General features: G+C 42.0%; 1 protein-coding gene across 2 annotated transcripts in view; it reads right to left on the reverse strand.

Moving 5' to 3' along the window:
- Positions 1–11174, reverse strand: part of NTPCR (nucleoside-triphosphatase, cancer-related) — a 28176-nt gene extending 17002 nt beyond the window's left edge. Inside the window, exons 1-3 of one of the 2 annotated variants that reach the window (XM_054479382.2) lie at positions 10963–11174; positions 6000–6162; positions 5281–5377 (exon numbers count right to left, since the gene is read on the reverse strand). In XM_054479382.2, coding sequence (XP_054335357.1) covers positions 5281–5377; positions 6000–6162; positions 10963–10996 — 294 coding nt within the window. In that variant the 5' untranslated portion in view covers positions 10997–11174. Of the gene's footprint in view, positions 1–5276; positions 5378–5999; positions 6163–10962 lie in introns of both variants that reach the window. The other variant, XM_054479391.2, reaches the window with a different exon arrangement.
- Between the last annotated feature and the right edge of the window lie 397 nt (positions 11175–11571).

Genomic DNA, 11571 nt, shown 5'->3' on the forward strand with positions numbered 1-11571 from the left:
TATATAAATTTGGAACAGGGACAGACTTTTCTCTATGTTGAAGGGAAAACAATCACCAAAGTGAAGTGCTAAACTGAGAAAAACAGAATCAATAATATAAAAAGGCTATCTGCTTAATAAAAGATCTATTTAAGCCCAAAGAAAATAAACGGGAAGAGCAATGGATGAACAACTTAAATTAAGGAAAACTTAATGAACAACTGAAAAACATTTAACCCCATTAGTAACTGAAAAATGCAAATCAAAATAAAGCAGTGTGTTGAAAATAAGTAGAGCGCTCAGGGCTGGCAAAGTGCAGCAGAACAAGCACACTCACACCCTGGCAGTGGGACACAAAGTCAACGCAGCACCATGAAGACCTTGAAGGTTCACACCCCACCAGCTCAGACTTCACCTTTTAGACCCTCCCCAGGCAAACAATCATGGCTAGAGAAAAAGACTCATGTATAAAGGGTGCTTTGTTGCAAGGTTACTTACAATGGTGATACAGAACCTGAATGCCCAACACTGAGGGAGTAATAGTTAAATCAAAGATGAAAACTCAAACCATCAAATAGGATGAAACCACTAAAATCTCCCAGCTTTGAAGATCAGCGTGTTGTGAGACCATTCCCATGTCCCTCAATCATATTAAGGGAGACACACCAAGCCTATGAAACTATACACAACATTTTCCCTGATCTTGAATGACTGAATAAATAAACCAGGTATACAAAACGGGCAGAAACAAAATAAGCTAACATTGGCTAACTTAGTGATAAGATTATGAGTTATTCACATTGTATTTTTTATTTTTATTTTACATTTTTTATAATTTTTTTTAACCATGAATATCTAGAACTTGAATACTCAGGAAAATAACAAATGTTGGACAAATAACGAAAGAGTTAACTCATGGAATGAAAAAAATTAACAGTCAACCCTACTAGAGGCTTTCCAAAAACCTTCCTAAGTCTAGAACACTTACCACACACACTCTATTTTTCTTTATTTCTCACGAGCGACCATGATGCTCAGGCTCCATTCCTGCCTAAAGAAATGTAACCAGGCCGGGCGCAGTGGCTCACACCTGTAATCCCAGCACTTTGGGAGGCCAAGGCGGGTGGATCACGAGGTCAGGAGTTCGAGACCAGCCTGGCCAAGATGGTGAAACCCCGTCTCTACTAAAAATACAAAAATTAGCCAGGCGCGGTGGCAGGCGCCTGTAATCCCAGCTACTGGGGAGGCTGAGGCACAAGAATCGCTTGAACCCAGGAAGCGGAAGTTGCAGTGAGCTGAGATGGCACCACTGCACTCTAGCCTGGGTGACAGAGCAAGACTCCGTCTCAAAAAAAAAAAAAAAAAAAGAAAGAGAAAAGAGAAACGTAACCAGAGCAGCTTTGCAAGGTGGACCTGGGTTGTGCCTGGGCCTCCTGAGCCTCTCCCTCGCCTAGAGCTGCTCTTGAGCTCCCGGCCACAATTTTTTTTTTTTTTTTTTTTTTGAGATGGAGTCTTGCTCTGGTGCCCAGGCTGGAATGCAACAGTGCCATCTTACCTCACTGCAACCTCTGCCTCCCGGGTTCAAGCAATTCTCCTGCCTCAGCCTCCTGAGTAGCTGGGACTACAGGCATGTGCCACCATACACAGCTAATTTTTGTTTTTGTTTTTAGTAGATACTGGGTTTCACCATATTGGCCAGGCTGGTCTCAAACTCCTGGCCTGAAGTGATCTGCTCGCCTCAGACTCCCAAAGAGCTGGGATTAAAGGCATGCGCCACTGCAACCAGTCCCAGCCACATCTTTACTTCCCCACCTGCAAATAGGCATAGCCCTGCTTGGCCTAATTAGAGAAGTACTTCTTATTTTTTTGTAGTATTAACACACACACACACACACACGCACACGCACACACACACACACATATAACCCTCAAACTATCTTTCACTCATACATAGTGAAATTTCTTACACACAATGGATATTTCTTATTATTGGAATTTGTGTTTTCATAGATCCCAGCACTATGAACTAACACTGTGTCCCTTTATAAAGGATTTCTAACACTTCCAGTTTACTTGGTTGTTTTCATTGCCAGTATCAAAAATGGTCTGTTTATACTCCCCAGTTTTGTTGCCTAATTATTTTAATTAATATTCTTTTCATTTTTTTCTTTAGTATAAAGACAAAACACTAATTCCTTCTCCTTTCTTCACTCCCATAAAATATGTATGACGGGAGAAAAATTTCTGCTCCAGAAAAGAAATCCATGACCCTGACTGGGTAAGAATCCTGTATTAGTCCATTTTCACACTGCTATAACTACGTGAGACTGGATAATCTATAAACAAAAGAGGTGTAATTGACTCACAGTTCCGCATGATTGGGGAGGCCTCAGGAAACTTACAATCATGGTGGAAGACGGAGGGGAAGCAACGATATTCTTCACGTGGAGGCAGGAGAGAAAGAGAGCGCAGGGGAAACTGCCACTTTTCAAACCACTGGATCTCATGAGAACTCCCTCACTATTGGGAGAACAGCATGGGGGAAACCACCTCCATGATCCAATCACCTCCCTTCAAGTCCCTCCCTCCACACATGGGGATTACAATTCGAGATGAGATTTGGGTGGGGACACAGAGCCAAACCATATCAAATCCCCTGCCAGGAACTTTTTCTACATGGAATGTACATGTCTGCATTTGGCAACCAGAATATAAAAAGTTGGGCGAAGTCTGTATTTCTTTATTTTTTAATTAAAAAACAGATTCATGCTCTGATCTGGTCAGCATATGATCTCTTATATAATCTTGCAGCTAGACACTAAACACCTGTGCAAACTCTTCTCCCAGGATTTGGTCTACTCTGTCTGAGCAGGGTAAGTAAAAAATTCTTTGTATTGACCCAGTCAGTTCCTAAAACCAGAATCTTCACTTGGAATTTCATTTGAAGTATTTCACTTGCCTTTCAAACATTTAAGTAGAGAGGAATGTATGTGATGGGAAAACAACTAAAAAGAAAAGTACCATGTTCTCTGCTCCCGCGCAACACAGCAGCCACAAGAGTCCCCAGCACAGGAACTGAGGGAAAGTTCCAAGAGGAAGGAATTAGGGAAGAAGGAGGTGGGAGGAGGAAACAGGGCTTAAGAGGAAAAGGAGAACTTGGTGGGTTCCAAGAAGCACAAGCTCCTGCTGAAACAGACCATAAGATACCACCAGCCCTCTGAGATTAGAGGATGTCCTCAGAGGCTATAGCTAAAATCTTCAGCAGCCTTTGGGCAACCACCACAACATACTTCAGCTGAGCTCTGGATGTTGAGGAGCAGAGAGGCAAAGATCTGGGAAGACAGTGTGCTCACCAAAAAAAATGGCAAGTGCCAAAGGCCTCAGGCTGGCATGTGTGGGAAGTCTGATTGAACCAGTGTGGCTGAAGAATGGCAAGATGAGGTCAGAGGTTAGTAAGGCCAGATATCACAGGGCTACAGGGCCTTCTAGGCCATTGGAAGGACCTTGGACTTTATTCTTGGTGCCATGGAAACCTCTGGATGGTTTATAGTTGGTTTTTGAGACAGGTCTGTATCATTTAATTTTCACAAATCAAAGTAGTAAGTCTGTAATAGATTAAATGACACTCACATTCCTTAACATGGTCCACAGAGCCCTGCGTCTCATGGCCCCCACCTTACCAAACTTACCTTCTTCGCCTAGTCCTGCTCCAGGGCTCTGAGGTCTTAATGTATCTGTTCCTGCCATTTAGAATATTCTCCCCAGACCTCCCCACCCTGACACATACAAATACCCTGATACTAACTCTCTCTCTCCAGTGCCCTCTCACCTTTTCCTTTCTGTTTAAATGTCATCTTCTCAGAACTCTTTCCTGCTTCCTTGGTCTAAAGGCAGTTCTTCCTGTCCCTCCCTCTCATAGCACCCTGTTCTTTTCTTTCACAGCATTAATGACAACGACAAGTATAAATTTACTTAGTGTCTACCTTTCCCACTAGACTAACAGTTTTGAGAGAGTAGAAAACATGTCTGTTTTGTTCATGACTGTATATGCAGTACTTGATAAATATCTGATAAATAGATACATAAAACAATACATAATCAATAAAACAAAAGTTGGTTCTTTGAAAAGATCATCTAAATTGACAAACTTTTAGACTGACCAAGAAAAAAAGAGAAGATTTAAATAACTAAAATAAAGAATGAAAGAAGTGACAATACCACCAATCTTACAAAATAAAAAGCATTATAGGTGAATCTATGAACCACTGTATGCCAGCAACTTAGATACTTCAGATGAAATGGACAAATTACTAAAAGGTACAAATTACCACAACTGATACAACAAAAAAATACAAAATCAACAGACCTATAAGAAGAGATTGAATTGGTAATTTAAAAGCTTCTCACCAAGAAAAACCTAGCCCACATGGCTTCTCTAGTGAATTCTATCAATCATTCAAAAAAAAAAAATTAATATGAATCATTCACAAACTCTTCCAAAAATTAGAAGAGAAGGAAATACTTCCTAACTCTATTAGACCAGTATTAACCTGATACCAAAACTAAACAACAATATCCCAAGAAAGCTACAGACCCTATCTTTTGTGAATAAAGATGCAGAAATCCTCAACAAAATACGCCTGAGTAAACTCTATACAAATAAGACATAGTTAACATCATACATAATGGTGAAAGACTAAATACTTTCTAAGATTAGGAATAAGATAAGGATGTCTACTCTCACCACTTTTATTCAATGTTGGACTGGAGGTTCTAGCCAGGGTAATTAGGCAAGGACTGAAATAAAAGGCTTTCAAAGTAGAAAGAAAGACGCCGTAAGATGTCAATAAAGTTTTTTCTTTTTTAAAAAAGGTAATATAATAATATAATGCGTTAACTGCTTACAGTACTTGGTAGGCATTCAATAACAACTGGCTATTATGTTCATATAATGACATTTTCTCTTCCTAAATGTTGGTTGTGCTGTGAAACCAGGTTAAGACATGACTGTGAGAAGACAGAGGAAAGACTTATCTTTGGGAATGTTGGTACCTAGGCATCAAGGGCCTTTCCAAAATAAAATATTTATATGTACTGAATTTATAGGAATTTACTTGTAGCTCAGAGTGATAGCAAATTATGTTGTTTATCCTTATTAAGACTCAATCACCTGATGACTTTTCAACTGTAAAATGCAAAACTGGGGCCTTTAAGAGCAAAAGACATTATGTTTCCATGGCTAGCAATTCCCACAATACACTAAGAGCAGATGGGTTCAAAAAGCAGAAACCACGTACTCACATTCCTCAAGACGGGGAGTGCCAACTGCTCAAAAGAAGTCAGGTCAACCACATACTGCCCAACTCGGCATTCACGTTTTCCAGGTGGAGGCTCTAACCTGAAGGAAAAGACATTATGTTCTTTGTTGAAAAACTCCTGTATTGATTTCTGGTTTTTAGCTGCTCCACTGAGCCTCTGGCATTCCACATATGCTAAATCATCCTTAAAAATGACCAACACAAAATGCGGTGGTCTATAAAGCTGATCAGGTCTTCTCTGCTTTGAACAGAGCTACCCTAAATGTCCACACCTCCAACAATGGGCCTTGCAGTTATGGCAGGGCTATCTCTTAAGGTCCAAGCAGCTACTGCATCAGCAGTCTTTGAAAAGTGGCACTAGAAACAGGACTAAGAATTATAAAGTGAGAGGAGTTTATGATTTGGTGAATAAGTTTTAAGTAAAATATCACTTTCTTATACTTTTTTCATGTGACGGTTTCATTCTGTTTTCTTTCTCTGAGAAATCCCTAAAGGCCTAAGATTCTTGAGGATAGATGACATCATTTGGCTCAACCCTGTGCCCAGGGAGACACTCTCAAGCTAAAGAGAAAGCAGATTGGCATCCAAGGACCCAACAGAGTATCTGCTTTTGGTGAATTTAGCTCTTGTTGAAAAGCTCCCAAAGCACAGATGGAAGGGGAGCTTAGATAATAAAACACCACAGAAATGAAATATCAGTACCCAACTCTCGATAAAGGCCCCCGGGTGCCGGACAACGTGACGACATCGAATCCTATTCTTCTCCCTCCCTGTCTGACTTCTTCGGTATAAAATCCATCGACAGGCACACCAGAGGATTTTAAGACCTCACTGGCTTTATGGATCAATGTTGTTTTTCCAACCCCTAAAATAAAAAAAAAAAAAAAAAGAAGAAAAGCCCATTAGGAAACATTCCCTTACTAGAGCACACACAGCACTTGTGGACTCTGAGACAGCAATTATGGTAGGTAGAGAAATGGGCTGTAAATTGATTTATGAATATGAACTTCAATTTAATTTTGATCGCTCCAGGTGTTAAAAATGCTTAATTTCAAGTAGAAACAAGCATAATAAAAACGTGAATGATATCTTGAGGTTTATTTTTAAATTGTGAAACATTGTTAATTTTGTCACATACACAATCCCAGAATCAACTGAGAGGTTCCTGATGATATTCTCCCGTGCCATTTGCATCCTGTGAAATGGTTTACAGTTCCCATTTTTCTGCCCAGGAAGTAACGCTGGTCACACTTGAGTCAGGGGCTGGGAATTTAAGATTTCAGCTTTCAAGAGATTACAAACGGACCTACACTTAACAGTGGGAAAATCACTTTGTTCCTCCTTTGACTTACATTGTTGTAACTCCTGAAAATGTGTCTCTTAAATACCATTAGCATCCCTGTTAATGGTCACTTCCAAACTTTTTCATAACAGCAAGCCTATCAGGTTGGCAACTCCTTCCAACATCATCTTCTCCAGGGTCTCTAAGCATTTCTTCACCTTTATCCCCCACACCTTCCCCAATTTGAACCTATGTACCTCTGCCCCCTCAGCCTCCCCACCTTGATCCTTCCTTTCCATCCAGCCTGGCCAGCTGACTACTCTGATGAACTCACTGGTTTACAAGCACCAACAGGTGCTACCTAATATAGTAATACTAATCACCGACATTATGGAGCCAGACACTGTTCTAGCACACTTCGGAAGCATTTTCTTGGTTAAGTCCTCACAACCATCCTCTGAGGCAATTACCATCCTTATGCATATTTTACAGATGAAGAAACTGAGGCACATGGTGGTTAGGTATTTTACCCAAGGCTATACCCCTCATAAGGACCATACCTTTCAACAGGGGACTTTACCTGTCACCATGACTTTTTAAAATATGAGCCTTGTTCCCAATATGGATTTAAGTAAGTGGCATCATGACTACCCAACAATGGAAAGAGAGAGAAAACTCCTAGCATGTCTGCAAGTGAGCTATTTTGAGATACTACAGAGTTGCAAATCATGCTATTTCTAAGACTACCCACTCTTTTAAGCCTCCTTGACATAAAATATGATCCATTATTCTTATTTAATGTAACTATCTTCACACTTCACATTAAAATAATGGCACCTGGCTTTCTGGAACATGAACAGCAACGCAAGAGGATTCTGGCTACAGTAAGCCACAGTGAGCATGCAGCTGGTAGAACTGTGCAGAACATAAAATGATGACATTCTAATCCAGCCCTGGCCCTCAGTAACAACTGCTTTAGGAAAGTCACTAAAGAATCTGTTTCATGCAAGTAATGGCATTGCTGAATGTGTAAGCTGGTACTTCTTTTCTGAAGGGCAATTTCAATGCGCCTACCACAGCACCCTGTAGTTCATGACTAGGAATTCATCCTCAGGAAACAACGTCAACAGTACAAATGTGTGAAACAGGACATTCACTGCAACATTCTTTATAATAGCAAAACACTGAAAACAACCTAAATATTGATTAGTAAGGGAATGCTAACTCATGGCACCATGTATATAATAGCACATAAATACACAGAAATACCATGCAACCATTAAAAAATATACTGCTTATGTGTATTTATTAGCATGGAAAATAGACCACAATGTATGAAAATAATATATGAAAAAAGCAGGTTAATAGCAGAAACCATTCCATTATGTTTTTTTAAAAAATGGTCAAATACATATGTGTCTACAGAAAAAAAAAATGTCAAGAAGAATACAGAACAAAGATTTACAATGTTGATTTCTGTATGTTGAAATTCCCTGTGATTGTCACTTTCTTCCTTAAACTTTTCTTGTTTTTTTTAATTCTTATACTGAATGGGTCTTACTCTTATCCTAACAAAAAATGCTGTTTATATTTTGAAAAAGATAAAATGGAGCAACGGTAACTATTCCTGTTCACAAAGGGTATACTGTGGAGACTGTATGTTGTGTAGAACATAGTAGAGCAATAAATAGGAAGCATTTGGGCAAAGTCCCTTTTGGCTTCTTCAGCTCTAGGAATCTTCTTTCAGTTAATTTTTTCTTCATTAGTTAAGCTGCTACCCCAATGCTGTCTGGATAAGAAATGACCTCTGCTTCAGGAGACCTCGAGATGATAGCTGTATACCAGGCAGAAACAGATCAGAAAGCTCTGGAATTATTTTGGTTCTGGTTCTCCCCTAAGCAGATCCTCAGATAAAGATTCAAGTGCAGGTAGTTTAACCTGGGCAGTGACAACATGATGGACGGGTAGGGAAGAAATTCAGAAAGGGAAGGGAAGGACACCAGCATAAGGTGCACTATCAAGCAAGTTCCACTGGGGGCAGCTGGAGCTTCATCCCACTGGGGAATCCTAAGGGACAAGTCCGGGCAAGTGGCTCAGTTATCCTGTCTGAGGAGAAAGTAGGGAATTTATCAACTTTCACCAATCACAGGTTGAAGGCTAATCCCAGGGCACAGGAATTCCCTGGCTCTTCTGGCCTGCTCTGTTTGCAGGCCAAGTAGGCTCCAGGGACCAGAGAAAGCCCTCCAAGATGAGTCATGGGGACAAACAGTTGGAAATCGGAAAAAATGCTAAGTGCCAGGGGCACTAAGAGGATATGCAACAAAAAGTGACCTCTTTGAGAGGAGACTTTACCTGACGGTCTGAACATGTTGAGAAGACAGAAAGAAACTAGGCAAATAAAAACACCAGACAATAACTCCTAATGGGGAAAAAAGTTATGTGTAAAAGAAAAAAAAAAAAAAAGAAAAATTAGAGGGCATGGTGGTGCATGCCTGTAGTACTAGCTACTAGGGAGGCTGAGGTGGGAAGATGGTTTGAGCCTGGGAGGTGGAGGTTGCAGTGAGCCAAGATCGTGCCACTGCACTCCAACCTGGGCAACAGAGAGAGGCCCTGTCTCAATAAGAAGAGGGAAAAAAAAGATGGGTAAGGTGGCTCACACTTATAATCCCAGTATTTGGGGAGGCCCAGATGGGAAGATCACTTGAGGCTAGGAGTTGGAGATCAGCCTGGGCAACATAACAAGGACAGGTCTCTACAAAAAAAAAAAAAAAAAAAATACCCGGCTGTGGTGGCATGCGCTTGTAGATCCAGCTATTCAGGAGGTTGAAGTGGGAGGATCACTTAAGCCCAGGAGTTTGAGAATGCAGTCAGCTATAACTGTTTCACTGCATTCCAGCCTGGGTGACAGAGCAAGATCCTGTCTCTAAAATAAATAAATAAATGGAAAAGAAATAATAGATTACTATGTGGCTCTGTTGTGATTATCTATAAACATTGACTAATGAAAATTACGTTGTAACTACATTAAGAAGAGAAGGAGAAAAGACAAAGGTGCGTGGGTTGGAGGACAGGTTTAAGAGAGCTACACTGCAGAATTATTTGAGTCTTTCAAATACGTGTAGATAAGACTTTGATAAAGCAGAAACAAGAACCACCATCAATACAATCACGGTAACAGGACACCTCCATTATAAAACACACAGATGTCTTGGGGTCAGCCTGCTGAGTATCAAACTGCATTCCAAGTTTCAAATAAAGGATTGACAAACCAACTTTCAGAAAACAGTTCTTTGCAATACTTACGAGTGACTTTAGATAGCAGGCATTTCTCAAACCACCCTCCTCCTCCTCCTCAACCTCTGCTCCCCATCTCCCCCATCCAATGCCTGATAAAATCCCAAAGTCTGCAATATTAGCTGTAGCCTTTGCTACTTACGACTAAACATAATCATTAAAATAAAGAAAGAGAATTCTAGATCCAGGGTTACAGCCTTTGATATCTGAACCCACAATAAACTTCAAAATTAGATTTGCCTTGCAAAGGAGCTGAAGAAATCACTATCTCCACTCTTAGAACCATCTTTCTTTTTTTAGCCTATCTGATGCGGCCTACCTGTCCTTTTTAGTAATGCTTGATACATGGGTAGCGCTTTGATTTAAAAGCATCTCCTCCTACACCTCTCATCTGACCTCAACGCTATCCTGCTTCTCAGATGAGAACTCCACAGGCCACAGGGTTGAGGGATCTGACAGACATCAGGAGGGTACAGCGACAGGAACAAGCAAGAGTGTCTGAGAAGGGCTCCTGTAGGTACCAAAGCTTCTCCACCTGTGGCCTCAGCTGTGGAAGGAATTTGTGGGGATGGAGATGGGGATGGGGGTGGGGGGATGAACTTAGATGGGAAAGGTTACAACTTCAGTTTCGCTCTCCTCCAACTAAAATTTACCATTTTTTTGCAGGATCAATGTAGCAAAGACCCACAGTAAGGAAGTACCTGTGATTATCAACAGAAACTAGACATCTCCACTTCACATTGCGGTTGCTGCAGATCTCTTGAAATACTATTTGTGCAGACCACAACGTCAACACTACAGTAGGAGTTACCGCTGCCGCTGGCCCCTGCGGTTTCAGCCCTTCATCAAGAAGCTGGTCTAGGACCCCCTCACAAGTGTGTTCTAATCCTTTAGGCCCTGTGTCTTTTAAATCACGTTTTCCGGGAAGGAGTACAAACTCTTCAGACTACCAAGCCCGCCATTTAAACTGGGAACCTCAGAGGCCGGAGCCCTGGAGCCGGGGACCCTCCCCGACAGCATAGGGTCGCCCCCAGCCCGCGCGCCCCCACCCCTTCGACCTCTCGGAGATGGGGATCCCCGCAGGGTTACCTGGGGGCCCCGTTAGGAACACGTGCCGGGCCATGCGGGTGGGCGGGGGTAGGGGTTGCGGTCAGGGTAGCAGTCCGGGTTGGGTTCGCAATTCAGGTCAGGTCCGGACCAGGGTCGCGATTCAGGGGCCGCCCACCGCGTGTCGCCGGCCCCGCCCCCAAAAGGTGCTTCGACCGGAAGCACCGCCCTCAAGCCTACGCATGCGCTTTCTCCCGAGTCCCCGGTCCGCGCCTGCGCATTCAGCCATCGGCATTTGTGCCTGTGCCGTAGCAGTTCCTATAGGCGGAGCGGGTTGTGCGGTCTCTAAGTTTCATTCTGGGTTCAGGGCTTTTGTAGGGTATTTGCAGAGATACGTGCGTGAGAACGTCAGTTATTAAACTATTGCTGCTTCAAGTCAGCGCCATCACCCAAGTTCTGCCCCTTGACTCCGGACCTAGGAGCTGAAATTGCCCAAGGTTGCCAGGACAGCCCTTTTGTAGAAGGTTTGTGACCTGGAAGCATTCCTCAAAGGGGGATACCATGTTAATGACTCCAACTTTGTTCTCAAACATTCCTGCAGAATAGAATCAGCTGGGGAGTTTTAAACTTGCTCTGATGTCTGGGTTTCAC

The sequence above is a fragment of the Pongo pygmaeus genome, chromosome 1 (assembly GCF_028885625.2).
Source record: "Pongo pygmaeus isolate AG05252 chromosome 1, NHGRI_mPonPyg2-v2.0_pri, whole genome shotgun sequence".
Classification (NCBI taxonomy): domain Eukaryota; kingdom Metazoa; phylum Chordata; class Mammalia; order Primates; family Hominidae; genus Pongo; species Pongo pygmaeus.